Source organism: Poecilia latipinna, unplaced genomic scaffold (assembly GCF_001443285.1).
Source record: "Poecilia latipinna isolate Pla-1442-1.1 unplaced genomic scaffold, P_latipinna-1.0 Scaffold63, whole genome shotgun sequence".
NCBI lineage: Eukaryota > Metazoa > Chordata > Actinopteri > Cyprinodontiformes > Poeciliidae > Poecilia > Poecilia latipinna.
The window spans coordinates 71,209-98,603 of NW_015112679.1; the positions used below are offsets into that span (position 1 = coordinate 71,209).

The 27,395-nt window shown below is 40.4% G+C and overlaps 1 protein-coding gene across 2 annotated transcripts in view; it reads left to right on the plus strand.

The window, feature by feature from the left end:
* impact (impact RWD domain protein) overlaps positions 1–22,821 on the plus strand; it is a 30,181-nt gene extending 7,360 nt beyond the window's left edge. For both annotated transcript variants that reach the window (XM_015057938.1, XM_015057946.1), the window contains 6 exons: positions 4,586–4,714; positions 4,794–4,888; positions 8,773–8,846; positions 11,662–11,752; positions 17,749–17,883; positions 21,632–22,821. In XM_015057938.1, coding sequence (XP_014913424.1) covers positions 4,586–4,714; positions 4,794–4,888; positions 8,773–8,846; positions 11,662–11,752; positions 17,749–17,883; positions 21,632–21,691 — 584 coding nt within the window. In that variant the 3' untranslated portion in view covers positions 21,692–22,821. The remainder of the gene's footprint in view (positions 1–4,585; positions 4,715–4,793; positions 4,889–8,772; positions 8,847–11,661; positions 11,753–17,748; positions 17,884–21,631) is intronic.
* The last annotated feature ends 4,574 nt before the right edge of the window (positions 22,822–27,395 follow it).

Consider the following 27,395-nt stretch of genomic DNA (forward strand, 5'->3'; position numbering starts at 1 on the left):
TATGTTTGTGCTGTTTTGTGCAGCAAAAATTTTCGTTTGTGCCGCTATCATTTTAAAGATATAAAGAAATGTTTCTAGAGGTCATCCAAGGTCAACCAACCCCCCCCCTTCTTCAAATCAGACAACATTGGTGTCAAAGGTTTGTGCTATGTTTGTGCTGTTTTGTGCAGCAAAAATTTTCGTTTGTGCCGCTATCATTTTAAAGATATAAAGAAATGTTTCCAGAGGTCATCCAAGGTCAACCAACCCCCCACCTTCTTCAAATCAGACAAAATGGATGTCAGTCGACTCGACCACGCTTGTGCAGCAAAAAATTTTCATTCGTGCTGCATTGGCTTTGAAGATATTAATGAAAGGTTAAAGGTCAAAAGGCCAACCAGCACGCCCCCACCCCCACTTTCATAAAATCAAACAAAATTGGTGTCTAACGTTTGTGCTGCGATTGTGCAGCAAAATAAATTTTGCAGCCCACCAAAACTCCCTCCATAAAAGTGGTTGACCTTTTGACCTTTAACCTTTCATTAATATCTTCACAGCCAAAGCGGCACTGACGAAAATTTTTTGCTGCACAAACCAGCATAAATGTAGTCGAACTGATTGACACCAACTGTATTTATTTTTGCAGATGTGAGCGGGGGCAGGGGCGTGGCTGACATCTGATGACCCCTGGAGAACATTTTTCTTAATATCTTTAGAATGATAACAGCACAAACGAAAACTTTTGCTGCACAAACCAGCACAAATGTAGCCAAGTTGATAGACTCCTATTATGTTTGATTTTATAAAAGTGGGGGGAGTCTGGTTGACGTTTTGACCTTTAACCTTAAATTAATATCTTCAAAGCCCAAGCGGCACAAACGAAAAGTTTTTGCTGAATAAACATAGCACAAACGTTTGACACCGATTTTGTCTGAATTGAAGAAGGTGGGGGGTTAACTTCACCCATAGCAACCACAAACTTTAATGTGTTTTGATGGGAGTTTATGTCCCGTTGTGCACAACGATCGGTGGTTCATAACAGTGGAGTAGAAGCGTAAAGTTTCCTTTTCTCTGTGTTTTTTATTCTACAAATGGCATGAAGTTCAACTACTTGCTGGATGAAGTCCACATATCTCCTCATAATGTCTCGGATAATTTGTTTTGATTTGATTTCTGTCATGTTGCACAAAATCTTCCCACATACTTTTGACTATATTTGACATAATTTGTGCAAATATCTTGGTACAGCTGAAATAAAGACATCACTAACTTACAAGTAACTTCTTAGCAATATACAATAGTTTGTTTTAAGTCAATAATACCCAAATAGTGATTTAAAAAAAAGTACCAGTTCCATTGGCAGATTTAAAAAAAAAAAAAAAACTATTAAGATGGGGAAAAATGTTGCATCATGCATGAAACATCTGCCATATAAACTAATACTTTATATAAGTGTTAAATAATTACTGGCTTACGACAGGTTCCTATATGTTGCTAAAAAGTTTCTTCTAAGTTAGTTTTGTTTTATTTCAAGTGTACGAAGAAATTCACATTAGAAGCTAAACAAAAGCTCCTTCGTAACATGTTGTGATTTTGCAGTGTTTGAGGTGTGCCTCCATTTAACTTGAATGTCAGAAATGAACCTATCAGAACCTCACAAAGCGATGACATCGTCAGCTGGGCTCTCCCAAACTTGTTTAGAGTCACAGCCATCTTAGTGTGTGTAAACCTTTCAATTAGAAGAAACCTCAAAATATTCTCATCATTTTTACAAAGAAATGCATAATTTCAATGATCCAAATGACCTAAAAGTTCAATCTGAGTTTGCGTCACACGGTGAGAAATGTTTACGTTGCCGTCTTAAATTCCTGGCTTCACCGTTTAGCTGCATAAAATGCACATTTGAAACATGATTAGACGTTAAATAATCACTTTCGATCCAGACAAATCTACGAGCAGCAGGTGAAGCCTCATCTAGATTCTCCTCCCTTCCTTACCGGCGTATCTTTCCGGTGAGGATCTAAAGGTGCGATAAGGAGAACACAAAGCCCTTGTATAAAAAAAAAAAAAAATGCTCCACGCTTTGAGTGACTTCACTGAATTAAGATCCGTATCTTCATAATGCACCCGGTTGCCTCGGTGGAGCCTTTTCCCCCTGGCGTAAAACGCGGTGCTAAAAGGCTCCTCGGTTCCGGCTTCACCCGCTAAACGAGGTGCATTTCTGGGTGTCAGTGTCTCCTCCCTCTGTCTCCCTTATCTGACACCATGCTCCTACAGAACATTATACCTTTTTAGCAACAAGCCAGACGAAAAAAAAAGAGAAAAAAAAAAAACGAGCCCGCCTCCCCATTGTGGTGTGTCATAAGCCATCTTTTTGGTGATTCATGTGGTAATAAGTGTAACTGGTCGCGGCCCTTCAGACCGTTGGCTTATTCATTCAGATGACAGCCACATGGTGGGAGGGAGAGAGAGAGAAAGAGAGAGAGGAGCGGCAATAAGGCCGAAGCTGCACATTTGACAGAAAAATAAAGGAAATGGAAAAAGAAGCAGAAGAGATGACGGGGCACATTAAAAAGTGAGGAGGGACATGAAGGGTTTGATGATGAAGTTTTGGATGAATCAGACCACACTGAAGCAAAATGATGAGCAGGAGAAGGAAAAGAAAACCACATCGGAAAACAAATATTTGTTCAACTGAACATGAAACCCACTTACTTTTAATGGATTTTGGCTGTGTGTGTGTGTTTCTGTCGAGCGCTCTCTCTCTCTCTCTCTGTTGTGTGTGTGTGTGTGTTGATTAAACTGTAAGAAATACTGAGCTTTTCATTATGAGGGTAAACATGGGAAGATCTGCAGTGGACATTTGTCATTTCCTGTTTTCCTGGCGGCCGTGTAAGTTTTAGCAGCGTTTACTCAAACGGGGGCTGATGAATGACATTAGCGCTCGTGTCTGCATGTTCTTTGTCCTCAAGTTCTAATAGTCGTGCTATAATGCATCCTATTATGCATGCCAGGCCGCGTGCAGCCTTGTTTTTCTGACCTCTTTTTTGGGAGGTTTTTCTCTTCCTGAAAGGTACATGCTTTTTATGATAATGTTGCGTTTGCATCTTCCCTTCCAGCGCCCTTGACTGTCTTCCAAAAAGGTGTTAATAGCATGTTGGCGAGTCGCGCGTTTGCACTGCGCCGCAAATGTGTGTTAATCCACACTTTAAATTAGTCCCAGTTAGGTTTTTTTTTTTTTTTTAAGTAGCATTACCTGATCGCAGTGTGGCATTTACACCTTCAGAAATGAGAAGCACATCTGCGGCCAAAAGCTTCAAATAAGTTGGGCGGGGAGGGAGGGAAGTAGCAGCGGGAGGAGGAGGTCGGGCTAATTAACTGTCACATTTCATGTTTTCATGGGGTTTGTTGAGAATAACAAACATAATCTCATAAAATGGACTTATTTTCCAACATCTCGACGTTTCTTTGTGCAAACCCCATGGAGACAATGAGGATAATCAATGTGATATTAGCTGTCAGCAGCTGAGCCTTTGGAGAAATCACGCTGTTCACGCTTGCGTTGCTGAAGTCTTCGTGGTTGTGCGGTCAGATCCAAACTGCACAAGGCCGCCAGCAGAAGCATTCGTACTGGTCCATCCTTGCAGCATGAAGCTACACAAAATACGCCAGTATGTTATAAATACAAATCTGAAAAGTCTGGCCTGTATGCAAGTTCACTCTTTTTGTGCATTTGTTAAAACTGTCGCTGTGTCGTAACGGTGCAACACGAGATACTCTGTAAGAAACAACCAGACTCTTCTGCCTGCTCCCAGTGTAGGACTACAGCCATCTGCAGAAATCCACAACTTAGTCAGAAACAACCAATCAGAGCCAGGAGGAGTGTTTTTAGTGCTGTAAATCATTCTTGTGTACATGCTGCTCAGACCCTCCCCTTTTCCTTCTGCTGTGCTGCAGTTTCTTTGCCACACCAGAGACTGGTGCGGATGCTAATGCTAGTTAGCATGGCCAACGATGACAGCAGATGACTTTTCCTGCAGTGTTTCTCCGCCATTAGCACAGCTGCAGCTCTTACATGCTTGTGATTGACAGCGCCTGAGTGCAGTATTTTGTATGATTTTATTTTGGGATATCAGAGTGTTGCAGGTAAAATAATAATAAAAAAAAAAACATGGCAAATATTTTCTAATTTTAATTGTCTGAAACTAAACCATGGATCTCTCTCCACCTCAGTTGAGCTCTACTTAGTGTTAGTATATCACAACAAACTCAAAACAAAAAAAAAAAACAAAGTCTCCAGCCGGATCGTGACAAACTCCTAATATGTTTTAGCGGTGTGAATACTTTTGGATCGCGCTATGTTTTTGCGTAAATAATCCTGGAATAGATTGTCAGCTGACTTTATTAATTTATTAATTTTCATTGCCTTAGCATCATTTCACTTCAGATGGAAAAATTTGGTTTGAATTACATGTAATTGTTAATCTCAGGGCTCATAATTAACAATCACTGTGCTAATTAAAATGTGATTTCTTTTTTTTTAGTTTTTTTTTTTGCCACATTCATGCTCATATTAATACCTCACGTTTATTTAATCCCTCTTAAGTCATTCAAGAAGGAAAAGTGAATGTAACTGCAGAGGAGGACGTGGAGGACGACGATGAAGATGTTCCTGATTTGCGCGTTCTCAAGGATACCGTAGAGAAAACCCACTTCTTCCTGGATCAGGCAAACGGTATGGCTCACTTAAATTGGCACCTGCTCCGTTTCCGATAAAAGTTTTTATAATTATGTGCGACGCTGCCCTCTTACAGATGAAGAGATACCGCCGATAAAACATGGAAGCCCCATCACAGACCGACGCAGCACCTTCCAGCCCCATTTGGCACCTGTGGTTACGCCAAGACAGGTACGACACATGCACAGTAACGTTTACGACATACAAGAAAAGAATGTCGTAATTTATACAACAAAAAAAAAAGGAAAAAAAAAGAAAGAAGCCCTGTCGTAGAGCTAAAGTGGCTAAAAGCTAGCCGGAATGGTATATGACGCCTAGTGGGAACTTGTGAACTGTCTGTAGTTTGTCTAAATCTTTTGATTTATGCCGCTGACTGAAGTAAAACAGGATCTGTTTTCCACTTCCTGCATATTAATCTTACACTTTGGCTCGTCTTAAAAGCTCCCACCTGCTGCAAAGTGCTAATTGGTCAAAAATATTAGCAGATGCAGCTGTCCTGCCGGGACGCCACAAACCGAGATGATGGAGACCCGGGGCAGGCTTCACGCTTTCACGGAATGTTCTTGAAGCGCTAAGTGCTACAACTGCTAAAGTAATTTTGAAAGGAAAAAAATAAAATAAAATATATATATATATATATATATATATATATATATATATATATATATATATATATATATATCACCTTCTTTAATTAAAGCAGTGAGGTGTTTATATGTGGTAAACAGTGAATGGAGCCGATGGGGTTCAGTTTCAGCCAAGTTTTCTTCCAGCCAATGGCGCTGCTGGAACAAAGTTTGTACATACAGAAGGATTTTAGGAGCCTTCATTTGTTTTAAACACACTTTTGAGCGAAATCTGACTTGGTTGCAAAAAGAACAAAAAATAGCCAAAAAGTTATGCATTTAAAAATATTATGTTATTAATGCTGTAAAAAGCCATGTACTGCAACACAAATGCTGCATGCTGCTGGCAGCTCTGCCTCAATTCACCCTGTAGCTAATTTGTACCCATTTCTTACCTATCAGAAAACCAGTTTATTACTTAATTGTTGCAAATGTGTGTATTTAACACGTGTTTTCATGTAACTGCCAAAAGTTTGCAGAATTTAGTTTAACTTGTGAATTACTTTTCATCAAATCTCTACTTCCATTTTTTTTTCTTTCTGATTTCTCTTGGGGCCGGCTTACTAGTCCCAATTAAATATACAGATTGCTCAAAGCTTCACCGAAGGGACAGCAGCGGCGCGTCACCGCGGCTGGCGACATACGAATCAGTTTTGTTTTGCACAGATTCCACAAACGTCTCACCATATCAATGTTTGATCCCACTCCTCTCATTTACTTAGAGTTTTTTTTGTACAGGGAGACGGCGTAGCTACACAAATGCTGTTGTTTATCTTAGCGTCCTGGTGAACAGATGCCCCAAGATTGCTGTAAATTTCTGTGTTAGAATTGGTGCTTATGAGCTCTGCAGAACAGCTGAGCTGTCGGTGCGTCTCTGGCTTAACGTCTTTGGTAAGTGATAGTGACGTTAGCTAATAATAATTATGTCAGAGACTTGTGCACTCAAGTCACAAATTGAATGAGTTTGGAGTCGAGTTGATAACAGAAGTCTTAGGACATGACTTGGGACTTTTACACCGACGGTTTATGATTCATTCTGTCACCCAGTGCCGTCAGGGAGGAGAGCAGGGTCCCATCCTGGGCCTCAGCAGAAGCTAGGCTCTCTCAGTAAATGTTAAATGCAGACAGAAAAACGTACCTCGGGACTGATCGTCGACTGCAAGCCTGGCGGCAGGAAAGCTGTATCCAACACCAAGTACGGGATGCCAGAGCTGCCACAAATGTTTGGGCATTGTGTTTGGTGAGGCATCCAACACAAAATGCTGTAAGCTAGAGAGGTCCCTGCAAGTTATGTTTTATATGGATAAATGTGTGTATGTGAAACTTTTGTGCTGGAAACTACAGTGGAAAAGCAAAATAATCTTAACTTCTTTTTGACGTTCAAACTCTCACAAACTGATAAATGGAAGATTATATGGCTGGTTAATTTTATCCTTGAAATTGAGTTTGTGTTTGTTTTGTAAATCCAAAAAGATGCAAATGGCAAAAATATCGCAGTGCTTTGAGCAGAAAGTAGCAGCATAATTCTGTCCAAAAAAAAATCCACTTGATCACAAAGATTTTATACAGTTGAATGAACATTTCCATTTCTTCTTTTTAATGATCTGATACTATGTGAAAGCAGGTTTGTACTGTTGATTAACATGAATATTCTATTCTATTCTATTTTACTGTGGATCAGTTTTATCATTATCAATAAAAAATAAAATCTGCCATCTTGGCATTAGTGCTCATAGAACAGAAGTTTGGTATTTAATGCTGTTTTTGTTGTATTTTTGTACAGTGACTGTATATTGAGCCATATTATGGCTTTTCAATATTATGTTTTATGGTTCCAGACTATTATTTTCTCTCCTGCTAAATCTGATGTAAAGCATCCTTTGTTAATGTTTATTTTATTATTTTTTTTTTTGCACAGTGTCCCATTTAAATAAACTAAACTAATTATTCGATTTACATTCTGCGAGGAAACTTCTGCTTGCTTTTTTCTAATTTGTTTTTACTTATGTACTGTAGAAAAGCAACATCAGCACCAACTTTCTGATGTTTATAAGGAGAACATACTTGATTGTATCAAGGCTAATAATTATTCATTAGTAATGTACTCAAAATGAAAAGTTTAGGACTTGGACTTGACTTGGGACTTCTTTGTCACTTGGGAAACTACAAACCCCTAAATTATATTGCGAGTAAAATTTGCTTAACTGGTTCTCATTTGCATGACATGTTTCAACAATTATTAGATTTTGCTGTATTTTGTATCTTCCAAACATTGCAGCATCTGTCAGCACCACAGTTGGAGCTGCAGTATATTTTAGTTTTTTTCAGGCAGAAGCTGCTTGAAAGTATCTCAAACTCTGACACCATGTCCACAGATCGTGCGTAAATGGACTTTTGTTTTTGTTTTCCCTCATGTCCAAATGGAAATGACTCTTTCTTTGAGAAAGACCCAAAAATGTCATTTTTTTGATTGTGCTTCTGGACTCTGAGCTGTTGTATATTTTTGGAGGCGGTGACACACGACCCCTTTGTGGAAGCCGCTCTACACACAAGTGTGTCAAGATTATTCTCCCCATCACTTCATCACTTCCCTTCTGTCCAAGAAGTCCAGATTTTCTGCAAACTTTCCTCCCAGCGTCTGTTTTGTTCTGTGCTGAAAATCTGCACGATGTGGCGACAAGCCTTGGCCATCTTGTTCTGTCTTTGAGTTTTCATTTTTCTTTCCACGGATAACTCAGCCTTTTTGCTAGTAATTTTATTGATTTGTAAGAAGTTCTAGTTGACTGGACTTAAAGGGATGTTCTGCTTAATTTTATTTCAGGTTAAAATGAACTGTTGAAGTGCTGGTTGACACGGCAGCTGTAGGAAAGAGTCTGGAATAAAAATATAGAAGTAAATAAATCACCCAGATTAGCAAAAGAAAGAAGATTAAGGAAACATTTCAATTCACAACTTGTCTTTTTTTACTTACTGTATCTATAGTTGATCATTTCAGTTCTTGAAAACTCACATGACTTTAGTGATGTAACTTCAGTAAAGTCTTTCTCAGGTTTTTTTTTTTTTTTTTTTTTTTTGCTTTTTTTGTAGGCTCAAGCAGAACATGTGATGCTATGTAACTATTATACAGTATTAAAAATGGGCAACAGGTTTGATTTTACTAGTTTTTACCCAAAAGAGGTATTTAGCCTTTCAGCTTAGTGTTTGATGTAAATAGCTGCTGACTAATCTGCATTAGTCAGCAGCGGCAGGCTGAAGTCGGAGGTTATTCATACCGCAGTGTTGCAGGTAGCATTCCTTCAACGCTCCTGGCCGTACCACAGCGCTTTATAAACTCAACAATGAGCTAACAGAGGACGGAGTCGAATGCCAGCAGCCGTCACTCATTACTGTGTTTTTTTTTTTGTTTTTTTTTTTCCCTATGTGTTTCAGGTGAAGATGGTCCTGGAGAAACTTTATGAAAACAAGAAGATTGCCAGTGCCACTCATAATATTTACGCCTACAGGTTGGTGGTGTCTATGTAAACATGGTGGAAAATACAATTTCATGAGTGAACAAAGAAAGCTGCATTATAAAGCACAGTGTCTGAGCTGGACTCCGTAAAGCAGTTGGCCCGTTTCGTACCAATACCAAACGTCCCTGAAGTTAATTGATTTATGGTTTTTACTTGATAGTACGGGCTGGATTGGATAAAAGCTACCTAGTAGGCCGATTTGTGTGTTTTGCATGATGCCGATTAAAATGTAGTGGCAGTAAATGTCGTATCACAAAGGTAAACATTACGGTTGCACCTACCCTAGCACTTATCTGCCTTACATTTTTGTGGTGAACAATACATAGCTTCAGGAGAAGCTGCCGGTTGTTTGCTCAGGGTTCACAAAGTGATCATCAGATATGGAAGAAACAAAAAAAACAAAAAACATTCAGTGCAATGAAGCCAAAATTAGCATCAGTACGCCACAGCTTTCTGTAAAATTTTGCGCTTTTATCCAAATATGCACAAAACTAGCCTCGTCACAAGCAACACGCTGATTTCTTTGCAGTGGATCCACATGAAACGCACTTTTAGACGCACCAACATAGATGGAGGGCTGCTGCATCAGGCAGCTTTACGATTCACTCTCCTGATATCAGTTTTAACAAAACAGTGCAGTAAAATATAACTGTTTGTTTGCCCACAGATTACTCCTGTTTGCCTTTTCCACGTGCAAGTCGTTCACATCGTCAAACACTTTAATATCAGACAAAGACGAATGTAAGCTGAGTCAACACAAAATGCACCTCATTTAGTAAACAACAAAGCCTTCTGAGCCGATCCGACCCACTGCCAAAATATATTTCACATCTTTTTCTTAAATCTCAAATGATTGCTTACAGGCTGTGTTGAAATTCCAGTGTGACTGCAGCGTTCTTCGGTTCAATCTCGCCAGCAGCAGTCGGGCCTTTTTACCGCACCTGTGACGATCGATAGGTCACTTAAATTGAATCTGACAACATGAAGCAAGCTAAAAGGCAAAACATCATGCCCCCATCTCAAGAAACAGAGTTGATAGCAAAAGAATAAAAAGAGTCTCGAGAGTTTTGGAAGCCGGCAAACCGCATTGAGGGTTTGTACTTAGGCAATTCATCGAGGAGGCATCAAAAGTACTTAGACTGCATGTTTCGCACTCTTTAGTTTATTCTGTTCCCAGAAGACTTGCCTTAATTGACAGAGTTAAGAGTTCTTGGTCTGCAGCAGAAAATTGTGAAGGAAAATGTCCTGTTATTAGTTTGTTATTGGTTTATGCAGCAGGGCAAAAAGAAAGCCTACCTCTTAAAGGTTTGGGAAAATAAAAAACAAAGTCTGGACTTGAAACTTAAAAGCCGTTGATGCCCCAAAACCCTTCAATGTGCCTAAATTGGGAGCTTCTTTAAAGCTGCAGTAACTGTAACTTTAACAGAAATGTGTGGTTTTTTTTTTTTTTTTTTCATATTTATTAAAACTGTCACAACCTACAATATAAGACAAATAATGTGTGAAAAAATTCAGGTCCTCCACCTTCTTCCTGAGTCACTTTTGCTTGAAAAAATGCACCGCTCCCGGTCAAAATCAACCAATAAGAGCCAAGAGGAGGATTTTAGTGCTGTTGGTCATCCTTGTGTATGTGCTGCTAAATGTGCTCAATACCAGAGAAACAAGTTACTGCTGCAGGAAAACTGTCATCATCATCATCATCATCAGCTAAGTAGCCTGAGAATTCATGGCTAGCTGTTGGGGGAGGATGTGAGCGACACATACACGAGGATTATTGACAGCGTTAAAATTGATTGGTTGTTTCTGACAGAGCTGTGTATTTGTTCACGTGGAAGGCAGAAGAGCTACATTTTTTCACACATTATCTGTCTTATACTGTCACAACATGGAGATAGATTTAACAAATATTTTAAAAAAGAAACATAAAAAAACCTTTCATGTTGCAGCTTTTATAAATATGAAAATTGCTTTCTTTTAAAGTTTTTTATGTAAAAAGAAAATACACATCGTGACAAAAAAAGCAAAAAGAAACCAAATCTATGAAGGGGCGAATACCTTTTTCTCTGCTCTGTTCCTGTTTATCCTTCATAAATGTAACTTCTGTAACGACGCCGCTCGCTCTGCTGACAGAAAGGCCTCTGATTGTGTGCCACGACGCCAAAACTCGTTGCAGGAACCTGTCAACTCACGTCAGGGCTCGTTAGAGTTTGTGTACAATCTGTCTGATGTTATCAATCATAATTTATTTAACTTCAGTGTTTTTGTGCTGCTGTAGCTTTTTGCATCTTTCCCCATGGAAACGGAGGCTCTGAATCCACAGAGTCTCCTCCTCACGCCGAATTAACTTCTGAACCAAAGCGAATTCTGTACGGAACATTTGTGGTGAGCTTAATATTTAAATTAGCCCTTCATCCTGGAGTTAGTGTTACAGTTTGTCTTATTAGTGGAGAGGAAAATGAGATAAGCTGCTCTTCTGCAGGGACCACTACTGCATTAAAAAGTCAAACAGTACTGGAGCACATGAGAGTTTCCCTTCACACATCCTGAACTGTGGCTGTGCAGTGTGTGTGTGTGTGCTTGTGTCTCCTGACGCATGTGTCCGTGCAGGGCCTGATGAGGTCAGCGTCGGACTGCCTGGGCGGCCATTACTCACTGGGCAAAAGAGATGTTGACATTTAGACTGCTCAGCGAAGTTTCTCCTGTGAAGAGACCGCCGCCGCCGGTTGTCACGGTGTCACCCTCTGACCTGAGCGTCCGCCAACCTAATGCCAAGCCGTTGGTATCTTTCTCCCCCTCTCTGTTGCAGGATTTACTGCGAGGACAAGCACAGCTTCCTGCAGGACTGCGAGGATGACGGCGAGACCGCCGCGGGGGGGAGATTGCTTCACTTGCTGCAGGTTATCACTTTCGTCCGGCCCGCGCCCGCCGTTCAGCCGCACGCCAAGCGGCCGCCGTTCTTTGATGCGAAGCTCCCGAAAGAGTCGACTGAAATTATTCCCAGCGCAGGATGCACAAAGCTTTTTTTTTTTTTTAAATCTTTTTTTTCTTTTTCTCTCTTCACTCGATATTGATATCGCATTCCAATTGTTAAATCTGCCGGCCACATTCAGCTTCTTGTGGCTTTTGCATGTTTAATTGCTGTCTGTTCTGAGCTGGCCTGGTAATTTTCACAGCCTGCATAATTTGGCGTCTGCTGCGACTTTTACTCGGGGTTTGTCATCAGTAAGCAGCTCTCCAGAGTGCGCTGCAACATAAAGCTGAACACTTCTGGTTGTTTGATTTATCTTGGAGTTATAGGCCTCTCAAGAGACCTGAAGAATGAAGCATAAATGAAATCTTAAACAGTTGAGAATGGTTATGGATTTTAACACAGCTACTGGATTTTTTCTTCTTCTTGTTCTACCTTAAGATGAGAATCTATCTATCTTACAAAAAGACCATCTACTTCCAACATAAATTAATTCTAACAAGAGTACATTAGGCCCATTTATTACTGTTACAATACGTGACAACTGGAAAGGTACAGTGTGAATGATAATTGTAATAATGACAGAGTTAGATTTGGCTGCTCCAGTTTCTGGTCTGTGCTGCCTCTTCAGAAGCAAACATGCAGATGTGTCCTGAATACTAAAGATAATTGGTACATTCAGGTTTTTTAGGTCAGGAAAAACAACACCACTCACTTATTTAAGGTAGCAATCTGTGAAATGTATGCCAAACTAAAATATTACTTTAATATAAATATCACCCATATCCACTTCTTGATATGTGTTGCTATGGCGATGACAGCCTTCGCTAGAGCTAGTAGTTAATCGTTAGCTACAATTTTATTACAGTTACATGGTAGCGTTTAAATTTACTCTAGTTCTTTGACTCTTTTCCATTGGATGTCAGGTGTTTTATTCAGACATACACTGCCTTGCAGAAATTAAGAGGTGTGCAGGTCTGTTTATTGCCCCGATGAAGAAGTTCAAGCCTTATGCTAAAATCATTAGCCCTAAGCAGTGCTGGTATTTCTCCAACAAGCCTAAATTGTTGGAATGATTTTGGCACAGTGAAATAAAAATCTGACATGTTGTTAGAACTCTGTGCCCTTGAAGAGAGAATGTGACATGGAAAATTGAAGCACACACACCTCCAAGTTGTGCCTCAGGTCTCTTTAGGAAAGGGGCTGTGCAGTTACTTCAGTTTGCCGTTCAGCTTTGGCTGCTAAGCAGTAAAGAGAAACAGATCCTGATCAAAACACACGATGTGCAGGAGTTGCACATATGAGATGTTGGCACCAATTTGCAACACAGCAAATCTATGCAACTACCTGAAATTTGCACTTCGAGCTGGAGATGTACCGACATGAAAACTTGCTGCACGACCAAACAAATACTGCATGACTAACATTGTCCCCCTCCAGGAAGAAATGCAGACCAGATGGAAACACAGTTCTTATCATTGGCACAGGTTTATTCATCGGACTGATACCGATACGTTTAAAAATGACTATTGGCTGATACCGATGTTAGTACAGATATATCTTTATACAGGTTGGTTTAAAATGAAAGTTTTTAGAATTTAACATATTTTTTCTATGTTTAAAAAAGGACTATAATCAAGATTGTTTTTTCATTATTTAGCTGCACTACTTCAAGTTGCACTGCAAGCGGATATATATTTTTTTATATATATGATATACTTTATCATATATTTATACAACCAGTTGTATAAATATATGTACTAAGCTCTGTTTTATAAATATATGATCAAATATTGCCGTGGATCTATTGAACTCCTCCCAGCCTGTGCACCATTGACAGAGCAAAGAATCCCTCCCTGTCCTGACTTCTGAAAAACTCAGCCTCACTGACATATTCTTTTCTCTCCATCAGCACCTTGAAGTTCACCCCAAAGTATGTGTTACCATAATATCTTATTACTTTTGACAAGTTTCACCAGGCGTGGCATTTCTCACCTTGTCTGGTGTTGTTGCCCCCCCCCGGACCCCCCGTCCCCCACTCCCAATAGGACCAAAAACTTTGAGAAGAGAAGAAAAAGTGGGTACAACTTCAAGTTTTGAAATTTGATGAATCCCGCATGTTGCTTAAGACCGTCCGGTTTTATTGATTTCCACATTGGGGGATTTAGTCACGCTGTTGTATTTACGTTTACATTTGTTTTTGTTTATGTCCAAAGGAAGTTTTAATGTACAAAGAGCGACGGGAGCATGTTTGACGAGATGGATTCAGGAAATGTGTGAGAATAGCAACTCTTCTACATTCAGAACTCGAATGAAGCTCAATAAAGTCAAACACTCATGTTTTTGTAAAATCTCATAAATGTAACATTAAACGTCTTTCCTATTAGCAAGGGATAGTCGGAGACTTTTTTGCTGTTGTTGCAAATTACAAGTGATTTTGCTCTCAGCTCAGCTTTGTGCTCGTCCTTCCAGAGAAATTGAATGAATGCAAATTTAAACACCAACACCGAGGCATTATGCAAAGTTTCTCTGGCTAGGAATTTGTTCACTCCAGTTTGGTCTCCATTATTAATCCCTTTATTTCTGATATCAAACAGGCGTTTTGTCCCTTGGCTGTGCTGTCAGATGGCACCGTGATTCACACACACACACAAACACACACTCCCACATCGCACTAAAAACGTCCAATTGTCCTCACACTTTTTGTTTCCCTGTAACGTTGAATGAAAGCCAGTGTGAGGTTTGTGACAAAACAAAAAAGAAAAAAAAAAAAGTTTTCGCCGTAATGCAGGCTCAGCGGTGACTCGGAGCGGTTCTGTCATTCTCATTACCAGCAGGTGCTGCGTGGTGTCAGAGCTCTTCCAGATGAGGTCCGTGACTCTCGCTAGAGTTCAGACTCATTCAGGAGGTGACGGCAGCCGTCTGGGTGGAGATAGAGGGGGGTGTGCGTCCTGCTGCAGATGGAAATCCCTGTGAATGAACGGGTCGGCTTGTCGTTGCAAAGTCTCCACTGAATTCAGATGAATCAAGCTGTTCGCCTCCCGAACACCAAGACATGTTTTAGAGCAGATCCAGTACTCTGAAGTGAGCTCGGAGAACTGGCGTGAAAGGATAAACTGAACGTGACGTTACTCTTCGTTTGCACAATCCGATCTCATTGTTTTTCCTCCGCAGCTCGTACGTGATCCTGGAAAACGAAGGGGATGAATTATCAAAGTCTGCAGGTTGGCGCAGAAGCTCGGCGTCTCCTTCGATTGTTTTTTTTTTTTTTTCTTTCCGTGCGGCGTTCCAGCTCACGTTCGCTGCTGTCTCATGTGCCTCATTATCATACACCAGCTCTGAAAACCAGATGTAGTCTGTCTCCTGCCAAACACTCAATAAACGACAGGTAGAGTTAGTGATAAGGCTGTAAACACGGTGGAGCGTTTTCGCTGCTAAAGAGCAGAAATTAGAGGTTGGCAGGGAGGGGAGGCCAAGCAAAATGAAGGAATTAGGCCAGAGACGGGACTCCGGAGGAAAGCAGATGTTTGGGAGGGAGTTCACAGTGTTCGCTTCATGTTAGACTTCATGTTGTGCTTTTTGAGAATCACAAAATCTCACCGTTTTAAAGCGGTAGGCTGGTGGTGGCCACCGACACATATTGGGTTGAGAAACCAAAACCTAAAGTCATATCAGGATTTGGGAAGTTTTATTATTCTGTTGTGACATTTTCAAAGTGATGAACCCAAAAAGAGACATGCATATGAATCAGCTAAAAATAAATACATAACTATGCAAAGTGTAGAAGCTCACTCTCTAATTGCTTAAATGAGAGACTCCTCCACTCAGCTCCTTCAGACTAGTGGCAGCAATTAGCAAACACCTTCATGGTGGAACTACGTGTCTGCTGAGCTCATTTTCTGAACCACTTCCCAGTCCAACACATCTGAGAATTGTTGGAAGCGTCTTATTGGGGGAACTTCGCTGTGATGGCGTACGAGAGGCGAAGTGCCTGATAGAGCAGGAGCTTCTTAAAGAGACAGAGACCCAATTTCAAAGCGTCAAATTTCAAAGTCAAATTTCTTTTAAGTCATATTTGGTATAGAGAGTATCTTTTATAGCTACTGATTGCGCTATAAAATGGAAAATATATAATACCGCCCCTTTAAGAGAGAAATGGAAATATTCAGAAGCATACGTTAACTATCAACAAAATGGACTTGTGTTCAAGCAGCATCTTTTTCTGTCTTTAAAATGCAAATTCATTTCATTCTTCTCATCTGTCTGTAGAGCCTCAGTGATTAATATGCTGATCACTTTTGCGCTCAATGTGCAGTTTATTGTTGCAACGTTACAAAGATTGGCCCTTTTGCCCAAATATGATCGTTTCTGGTTCCTTGGTGGATAAAAGGGAAAAAAGCTACCGCTAGGGGTATTGATTCATTATAAAACAGCCACTTCCAAACCAGTGCCTGACATCTCTGCTCTTCTTTTCTTTTTTTTCTTTTTTTTTATCATTTCTTTACACTCCACGGCATTTTTTTTTCTAACACAAGCACAAATAAAACCAGGAAATAACGGACTTATCTCATCTGTATCAGGCTCTGACCTTTCTGCTGTAACGGCCTGATAGCATCAGGTCTTCCAGCCCATCTTTCACGACACTCTGGTTAATGTTCTACTTGCGGCACTCTCGAGGTACTGAGGCATTTACTAGAAGAGATCTCTTCTTTCGGGCTTGTTTTCTCCAATCTCATCGCTCCCTTTCTAGCGCCGCCACCCGTTTCCTCCTTTAGACTCGTGCCAAGTGAATGTGGACGTGTTCGGTGATGAATAAAGATGGATCTGATTCACGCGGGCGTGCTTTCAGCCAGATGTGAATGGATCCCCCTCGAGTCACAGATTGCACTTTTTGTTTGTGTTGAGGCTCAGAGCAAAATGTGCCCCCCACCCTTCCCGGTTTTTTATTTTTGGAAAATTTACCTTTTTGTCCCTGAGAGAGCGAATTGTTGCGAACCATTTTGTCAGCAGTTTTCCCTGATGGCAGCATCGTCTTACAGCGGTATTTCAACATGGTACTGGTTAAAAAAAAAAAAAAAAAGTTTTGAGTCAATTAGTTGTTGAAGATAACGGCGAATCAGATCAACTGCAAAAGGAAGAATACATTGAAAACTGTGAGCTTTTTGTTTCAAACCCGCTATTGTTGTATTTCATTTTTGCTCAAAGATTATCCGAACTGCATCGTCGGGCGTTCCTTGTGCCACAATCAAACAACTCAGAGCTGATGAGATAAGAACTGCTCTCCACTACCAGAGCAAGACCTGAATCCCAAAGCCTTTGTCATTGGAGTCCAACAGAGACACGAGAGAAACTCTGAGCCATTTCCTTCTGACCTGCTGGACAGGAAGAAGATTTATTTCAAAAACCTTCAAAGTGTTCACTGGAGAACGTCCAGAAAAGCGGTTTGCGTACGCCACTTTTCTGCGTTCCCATAGAGACGCGAGAAGTCTCTTGATGCGTCTACGGAGACTTGTGCCGAACTCTTCCTTTCTCGACGAGACGGGTACTTTCCTCTGTTTTTCCAACCGTTGTATTAATAATGTAGTTGATAATTAATTATTGGTTTAAATTATTGATAATTACAGAAGTCAGACATCAACCTGAGCTCAGAGGTTGGTAACATTTTTGGTTTCCACTGCTATAAAGTAAACAGTTCTCGGACCGTAAGCAGATCTCAGAATCATGACAATATTTAACATTTTCAATCCCGTCGGCTCTGATTGTCAGACCCCCGGCTTTAGATTGGCAGCTGCGACTGAAACATTTCATTCCAATCTATCCACTATAACACATCTGGTGTGAAATATTCAGCTGCCAGGGAGAGGTGACATGACGGTTTATCTGGAATTTGCAGTCACTTCGCCTCTCATGTTTGTTTCGCTGCAGATTCTGGACGTGCGGGATGTCATGGTGGTCGTGTCTCGGTGGTACGGAGGCATTCTGTTAGGGCCCGACCGCTTCAAGCACATCAACAACTGCGCCAGAAACATCCTGATGGACGAGGGATACGTCGCCTCCACGGTGAGACGCTGGAGGGGATTTTTTTCAGTGTCTTTATTGCTAATTTTGTTGGATTTAATTTAACTACAAAACTTGTAATGAACATGAAGGAGTCTTCATAAATGTTTATGACTGTTGTCGTGAAGTGGTATTCGGATATAAATTAGTCTTAAACAAATGAGAAAATGCCCTTCAACAAAGGGAAGAACTTTGTTGACCTTCATAAGTCAGGAAGTGGCTAATAGTAAATAGTAACTTCCCATTTTGAATAAAATACATAAAGTAATTATTACACATTTTCAAAAGAATTGCAATGTGGACAAATTTTATTGTTTGTAGGATTTCTCTTTTGTTTTTGGTTAAAGACCACAAGCCATTTCTCCCTCTGGTGCAAGACTCACATGTTGGTTTTGGTTGTATTTACCCACGATGCCCTGCGCTATAGTTCACTTCCTGCTTTTGGAGCGTTCTCTGCATTCCAACTGCACCGGAGATTATTTATTTATTTATTTATTTATTTATTTTCAACATGATAGAAGTATAAAATAACACACATGTGAACAAGGAATTTCAAAAGACATATTTTTGTACCATAATAATTCTAACATGCTTGAAAAGGAGTAGGAAGAATTGAGAAATTTATGAACTCCAACCCATAAACGTATACCATATTTTCAGATGGACCCCCGTTACTAAGTTTACATATGTCTAAATATGTAAATTCACACACGCTCATATGTGTTAGCCTCAATTTACATTTACACATTAGTGCTAACTCTCACCCATATTATATTCTCCTCTTTTTCTAAAAATATATTTTGTATGATCTCTTTTTACAGTTTATTCAATGTCTTAAATGTAACTTGAGCAATTTTAAATTCCGCCAGATCTTCAAATTTAAGGATTCTAGATTTTAAGTTCACTTCACCGAGACCAACGTTTGTCACGTTTTTGTTCCGCATCAGAGTTCGATTGTGCATTCACACCTCCCCAAACGAACTGGACCAAACTGGGCTGGTGTGAATGCAATAGCCAGATGCTATCAAACCAATTTGTTTAAAAGCATTGTTGAGTTTTCTCTCTGCTTTTTACCTCAACATTACAAGGTTGAGCGGCAGCTGCGACTCGGACCGTGAAAAGTTCCACGAAGCTGCTCTGAAATCCTCTTTCTCCAGAACCTCATTAGCTCCTTTTGCAAATGAGTGCCTGGTTTCAGCCGAACGTTTCGTCCCCGTCGGACTTCGAACCCAGACTCTGTGACAACCGATTCACGCTGGCTGGGTCCGCGGGGAGATTTAAACTCACAGGAGAGTTCAACTAATTGTTCTTCCTAAATGAAACTCCTGCCGGCCCATCAAAAGTCTGTCTGAAGCTTTTTGAGGAGGTCAGAGAGGCAGTTCAATTATCCTGATGCATTTCTCAATAAAAGACAGCTTCAGCTGTTTAACAATGGCAGAGTTAATGAGAGGGAGATTTTTTTTTTTTTCCCTTTTCGCTGTTAACATTTCAGAACACAACGCCAGCTACAACAGATTAATAATAGCTCCAGCACTAATTACAACTTCCCTGCCTGATGCTTCCCTGAGTAGATATTTTCTGGTGAATGTTTTCATTCATAAAATGTCCGACTTAACTAATAGTCAAAAATATGTTCCACCACGACTCGCAGATGACTCAGGATTTCTTGTAGTAAAAACAAAAACAAAAAGTAAACACATTTCCCAAAATACAAAACAGTGTTTCTGTTGAGGTTGATAGTCGAAACGGAAGCACCAAATCAAGTGTTTATCAGACTTTCATAGAACCAACACCTGATTGGTACTTATTGCATTTATTTTGCAGAACCTTAAAGTATTCACAACCATTTTTAAAATTTTCCTAGTATTTGGAAACCTTATTTTTATATGCGATGTGTCAACACAGAAGGAAAATGATGATATTTAATGTTTTTATTTTATTTTTTGTACATGTAGAATATGCGCCTCCTAACCTCTGGATTCAAAACCATTACAGGATTTTTTTTGTTTTTTTATTTTTATTTACTTTATTTTTTGAGTGCATGTGTTCCAGTCTTTGGCATCTAGAAACTTTATAAGGCCGTTTGTTCTGTAACAAACCTCGGAGGCCTTCGTAAAACAGCTGGATTCATACAGAGACTAAATTACACACAGTTAAATGCTAGTAGCTAATTACGTACCTTCTGGAAACGATTGATAAAAAAGCATAAAACACCTTTCAAGGTTTTATTTGCAATAGATTTTTCATAAACGATGAAGAGTTTTAATTCTACTACAGTCTCAGCTGCTACATGTGGCTGTAAGTTGACAAAAATGGGGGAAAATGTGGTATTTATATTGCCAACGTGACGAATCCCTGACTATAATGACAAAGGCGCAGCATCACGGTATCTGACATGAGGTCCGTTTGGACGTGTTTTGCTCTCTTTTCATGCGCCTGGTCATTAATTAACAACACATCACAATTCGACGGTGGCAAAAGGGGGGAGAAATGTTCCCTTGATTATTTAAGTGGTCGCAAATTATCATGAGGGAAATGTGATTGTCTCGAACGCGTTTCATTCCAGTGTTTTGGGTCGGTGTGGAGAGCCGCGGCTCTCCTGCCTAATGGCTGCACAGATGGCGACAGCGAAGCCTCTTCTCTGGGGATAATTTGTGTTATTTTTAATCTGCGGGCATTTCTGATATGCTTGCGATTCAAACAGCTTTCCCACACAAAGAGGAGACATGGAATAGCGAAACACAAGGCAGCTAACGCTCCTGTCAGAATAAAAACGTGTATTTTTTTTTTTCTTTTTGTTTGTTTGTTTGCTTTTGACCCATTGGCGGTCCAGACGTCCCCAGAGTGAGGGGATTTCTCACTGTGGGCCAGCGTTGTCGCAGAGATCCAATTAGGAATAGGGTGAGACTGATAAAAATTATTTTTAAAAATTGCCTAGCCAAGAATCTTGGCAATGAATTTATTCAAGAAAAGAAACAGAACATAAAATTAACCCTGACGCTGCAGCCGGTTTCATTTCCAAGGCGATGCTACTGATTGAAACCTTATTAACAGCATCTTTTTTTTTTACTCCCCCTCTCGTCGAAGAGCTCTGCCAGAGTCGATGCCGAAATTGGATGAAATCTCCTGGCACCTGAACTGGGAACTAGGAAGTAAAAAAAAAATAAAAATAAACCCTTAGAGAAAACAAGCTGGACGGCCATTTTTACACCTGAAGAGCAAAAGATTTCTGCCAGTTATGTTGCAGGATATGAGTCACTTTATAAACGGTTTGCCAAAACTCAGAGGAAAACCTGCGTTGAATCAGCTTAGGAGTGCAAAAAAAAAAAAAAAAAAAGGCTACTGAAACTATTGCAAAGGGCTTTGTATGCATGACCGTTCAGGAATTTGACATTTTTTGGGAAACATGCGTCTCCCCGTCGTATGCGACGGAGCCGTGGCGGCCTACGACCCGGGAAGCGTCGCGGGCGAGGCGGGGGACGTTTGATAAGAGTACTTAGGAATGCAATGTTTAGTTTGATGCAATTATTAGAATACATTAGAGCAGTGTGGTGCACGTCAATCACCGCATTGTAATTTGCACATTTGCACACGCAGTGGGAGTTTGGGCTAGAGAGTCTGTCACGAGCCACAAAAGCGGCACTCAAATATTTTGCAGGAGGAACAAAGCTCTGGCACAGTTAAATGGAGCACCAAGGCAAAATAATCATTAGTCTGCTCGTTCTCTAAATCCGTCCTCTTTGTTTCACAGGATGAGGCCTGCAAGTCGGGAGCAAAGACCAAGAGATCGAAAAGCAAGAAGACGAAGTGAAGTTCGGAGGAAACACGGATTCGGTTTGATTCTTAAATAAACGAGAAGCCTCTCGTTGACTTTGTGTTGTCGGGAAGTTCAATTCGTTTACTTATCTCGTTAATTGTATTTAAAAAAAAAAAAAATTTATTGAAAGTGCCTTGCGAAAAATATTTAAAGTGTAACCAACCTCCAGATTGACTTTTTATTTTGCTGAGGAAGAAAGTGTCTAAATATGTCATTTAGGGTTCTGTCTTCTCGTTTCTTTGTCCTTCTCCACTTCTGGCCGTTTCTATTGGCTCTGCCCACTTTTGTGGGATTTGTCATAACTTGCCAGAGTTGTGCTTTCACAGCGGGGAAAAGTTACACTTTAAATACTTTTGAAGTGTTGAAAACCACAAAACTTCAGTGATTTTGACTGGAGATTTATATGTTAGTCCAACACAAAGTGGTGCATAATCCCCGAATCGCTTCTCGTCTGCTTTCAACAGAAAAGCAGCCAAACAGCATGATACTGCCAACACCGTGTTTCACCGGTTGCTAAGAGGGATGTAGAGTATTTTCTGCCACCTTCTTGCTTTTGCTTTGTCCTGTACCAACTTACAGGACAAAGTAAGCTTTCCTGTTACATGTCAAAACCAGAAACTTCAGGTTTCTTTGGGCAAGAACGACCAAAAAAAGGTTCTGTTGTATTTTCACCAGTGGAGACTCTAATAAAGCTTCATACATCTATCTTACTGTACTGTATCTATTTACACTGATATTTTTTGGAAGCCACACAGGAAACATATTCTATCAAGAACAAGTTTATGTAGGTTCTTTATATGGTTCTGATTTTTGCTGAGACTAAATTCTGTAATTCTACATATTATTTAAGGGCTTTGGGGTAAAAAGATGATGAATACAAACTTACTCCACACTTTTCAGATTTTCAACCCCACACATGACAGTTATGCACCACTTCATTTCACTTTCAATGACCCTAAAACCCCCCTGAAGTTTCTGGTTTTGACATGTAACAAAAACCAAATCCCACTTCTCTACGACGCTGAAACCTCAGAGTCTGAAATATGTATTTGTTTACCTTTAAGAAGTCTTCGATGACGTGTTTACAGCTGGACATATTTAATTAAAAAGAAACCATGACATCAACAGACTGCAGGGGGTTTTGTTGGGGGGCGGGGAGAAAAACCTTTTCCTCCAAAAGTTCAACTTCAGAGTTCTTCTCTTCCATCCAAATCGGAAACCAAACTAAAATTTCACACCCAGTTTGTCCAGAGTTTCACAGAAATGTGCCGATACACATCAGTGCTCAACAAAATGAAGCGTCACCCCCACTAACGCCCTCTCCCTCTCTCACTCTCTCTCACACACACACACACGCACACACACACACACACACACACACACGCACTCACATTATTCATATGCCCAATTTTCCCATCCGCATCTGACATCCGCATGAAGCCTGTTAAATATTCAGCTTTTCCCAGCTGCCCGTCCTCTCGGAGCGTTTACTTCACTCCGGCTCCTCCGGGGGTTTCTCCTCAGCCTCCTCAGCTCTCCGTGTTGGTGACACTCCAGTCTGCCCAGGTCACCGCCTTGCATGTTAAGGCAACTTCTCCCGAAGAAACCTCGGGAGTTCGGTGGATAGGTTTTCCGTCAGGTGTCGTCACGGAAACATTTGCCGTTGTATGATACAAGTTCTGAAACCCGGGGAGATAGAAGAGGCACGTGTGGCAGACTGACATTTCATTTAAAAGATAACACACACACACACACACACACCCACACACACACCCACACACACACACACACACACACACACACACACACACACACACACACGAGACATGCTGGATTTCTGCACATTTCAACGATTAGGAGTAATCACAACTAATTCACTTAGCGGAGATTTCTATATCTCTGACAAGCCGTCATCACACTGAACCCAATCATCTCAACCCATAATCATTTTTTAGGGGGGAACTTGTAGTGATCTCATATTCATATTGAAGACTGGGGAGAATAATTAGCTGTCTTAGGGTTACACATTTCACCCGTACACTTCCTGCCGGTGATTGAGGTGACGCTTATTGGAAGAACTGTGACATCCTTGAAGACAGATTGGAGATCTTTTTTGTGCTCTAATGTGTAGATATGTACAATACAAGCATGTTTCCAGTTAAAAATCACAAGTATGGAAGGTCAAAGCACCCAATGTTTACAAAAGTGTTGGGAAAAACTAATAAATACACTGACTGGTCCAAAAAAAAAGAAAAAAAAAAGTCACCACCTGGATTCAACTGAGCAAAATAAATGGTTTTAATGATTTGGTTTTTAACGAAGGGTCAAATCACCGGCTCACATTAAGCAGGGGAAACGTCTAAGGAGATTGTAGAAACTACTGAAACCGAGCTCAGATCTGACCGACTCATTAAAAACCACAAGGAACGAGGAGAATATCATCATCTGCAAGGTAAGAAATGCGGTCAGAGCAAAATCCCGATTGGTGTTGGCCGGCACGCCTTGAGACGTTTTGTGAAGTCAAATCGAAGAAAAACAACAGTGGTTGTGCTTTAATAGTGAAAGTGAGAGTATTTCCACATGAATGTGGATGTGGAATATGAAGTGAACTAAAGGTATCGGGGCTCTGCAGCGAAAGAAAACCACAACTCAGTGAGGCGAACCGGAGAAACGGTTCAATTTGCAAGAAGTTATAAAGAACAGACTCTGGAGCGATGGAAGAGGTCATGTGATCTAATGACCGTCCTCCAGAGGCAGATGAACTGATGGCCGTTCACACTGAGACGTTTCTTCCCATTACAGTTTTTCTGCAGCAATTATCTAGGATAGGGACGTCTTCATTCTTCATGACTGGATTGAATTTACTTTTTCTTGTGTTGTGATTTTGGTGGTATATAAATATATACAGCCTGGGCGGCGGTGGCTCAGGAAGTAGAGGTTTGTATTGAATCAGTATGAAAATGAACATGCAGCATTGGTCCAATGATCTTATGGTTAGGTAAGAGCGTTACAGATGACAGGGCAGCTGATTTCACTCTGTTCTTCCGTTTGAATCAGAAGAGCAGCTTTAAATTGTTATCTTATCAACCATTGCTGCAAACCAGAAAACGCCTGCGGTCATCACTTCTTTACCCTAATTGGGTTTGACAGGGGAGGATGATGCAACTAGTAATCAAGAGGGAAAAAAAGAGAAAAACACTAGAAAGTTCAAAGCCTTTCCCCCCTGATGGATGTTCGATTGCAGCTCCAGGTTCACACCAGAACTTTGCTTTTTTTCTAAGCAAAGTTTGCTTAGACTTGAAAACTTTCAGACTTCAACCTGATGTGAAGGAGCAGAAAACAAGCCACGTAATTTCAAGAAAAGCATAAATGGACAGACTGTCATTCTGCAGGAAGTACAAGGAATACTCCAGCAGAAAACAAAACAAAAGCAGGCCAGAGAAGCATTCAGAGACCATTCCTGTGGGTTTGCCGAGAGTTCTGCCTAAAAGTGCTGTAAAAAAATTGCAATTGAAAATCCTCAGCAACTTTGTCTGTTGGTTGAGGAGTCATGTAGAGACGAACATGATGGGACACAAAGAGAGCCAGTAACGGTGGCTTCAGGATTACATTTACATTCCTGGTGAACTCCCCACATCCTGACTCTACCGAGAACCTGTGGAGCAACATTTAGTCAAAATGACTGTTTTGATGTTTGTAAAGCCATGTTGTGATGACCTCCTGAAGGCGGAGTTTGAGAAAGAGCAGGAGTTTTTACAGAGAAGCATTAAATTATAAAGTAAAATGTATTGTAAGTCACATTTGATACATGTAGCATTTTTGTAACATCTGAAGGTAACAGTTACTTGATTGTGCCTGGAAAACACGATACTGCCCCTTTGAAAAGAAAGTTGTCAGATTAACAATCCACACATCGTGATTTCATCAAAGTGTCAACCTGTCAGGATTTGGCCCAGAAGCCGATATCAACATGATGCACTAAGGCTAACTACAAAAGCCAATAAATGTGAATATTAATTCTTCACACGAACTCGATGTCAATCTGTCAAAAAGGGGATTTTTTTTTAAGTTTCTAAACTATATATTACTGAGCTCCAGTACACCACGGACACAGAAGAAAGAAAAATAAAAAAATAAATAAATCGAACACAGTTTGCGAAAAACGAACTTTCTGTCAACGTTTGACCATTTGAAGTGTTTTCCTCCTGAGGATCTTTTCGCTCCCTTTCATTTCACTTTGTCATGTGCTGTGACAGTTGCCACCTGCCTGTCGAGCACTTTGCGTCAGACGCAGCCACTTTGTCATCGCTGAGCCACAATGCTTCTGCTGTCTGACATTCTGATGGGAGGTGGTAGTTGTTTTTTTTCTTCTTCTTCTCTTTTTGGCGTTTTTGCATCTTTGCCTCCTTGTGAGTAATTGGTACATTTGTGATTTTCTTCATTCACAGATTGCTTTCTGAACAATGTAGCACAGAGCTCAGATAACATGGGATGGCTGATTGTGTTGCACTGGATCCACCTGTGGCGTCAGAGAGAGGAGCAGCACATGAAACTTTCCTCTGGCTGCGTGTGGACGGCCTTTTATTAATTATTTCCTTGGAGGGCCTTTAGCTAACTAAATGTTTCACGCCTTTTTAGAGAGAATCCAATCCAAAGTTCACAGTTGCTGCGGCGCAATTGCCTCCATAAAGTTTACGAACCTCATGAGGGTGCTTCGTTTTATCGCATAGATTACATGTCCAGGTTTTGCATTTTGTGATCCACATCTCCAGATGTCCTACTGTCACTTCCTGTTTTGCAAAAGTGTTCATAACCCTGGGGCTGGTTTTATGCGACAAACACAAACGATAAAAACAAAGTTGCGCACAACTGTGAAGATGTCGCGTTGTTCTCTGAAACTTTTTCATCAAAATCTGAAAAGTGCGGCATGCTTTTGACGCCAGTGCTTTGCTTCTCCGCACACCGGCGGAGAAGCGGAGTCTCCGGAAAAGACTCGCAGAGACATACCGGCGAGTCTTTTCCGGTATGTCTCTGCTAACGTTAGCAGGAACCAGTCGGGGTTGATTAAAAGAACCAGAAAACACTCACGTTCAAAGGCTTTCCACATGACATTAAGACCTGGACTTTAACTAGGCCATTCTGACACATGCATGTGCCTTGGTCTAATCCTTTCAACTGCATCTCTTATTTTATGCTTCATGTTTTACCCCCGGGATAATAAACCTTGACCCCGAGCTGAACTGTCTTTAATTTCTAAAGAGTGATATAAATGTGAGCTTCTAAATAGTTTTATTAAGGTTTTTTCCAGTTTAGTAACTAAATACAGAGATATTAAAGACTGACTTATCTACAGTGAGTTAAGATTTTAATGAAGGATTCTGCAGTTAAGTTTAAAATTAATCTTTAGAAATATGCCATACAGTTTATTTTTATTTGTATATGAAATGGCAATTGTATCAAAATGCTTGCATATGAATGTTTGATATATTTTGTTATTATTATTATTATTATTATTATTATTATTATTGTTGTTGTTGTTGTTGTTGTTGTTGTGCAGGGATTGTAGACATTTTGGCGCTCCAACAAAACCTGAAAGAACAAGTGTACTTTAATTGCTTGGAGAGCTGTTCAATAAAGTAAGGTGAAAAACACCGGAAATTGCTTCCTTTTCAAATTAAAGCGCAACATTTCTCACACC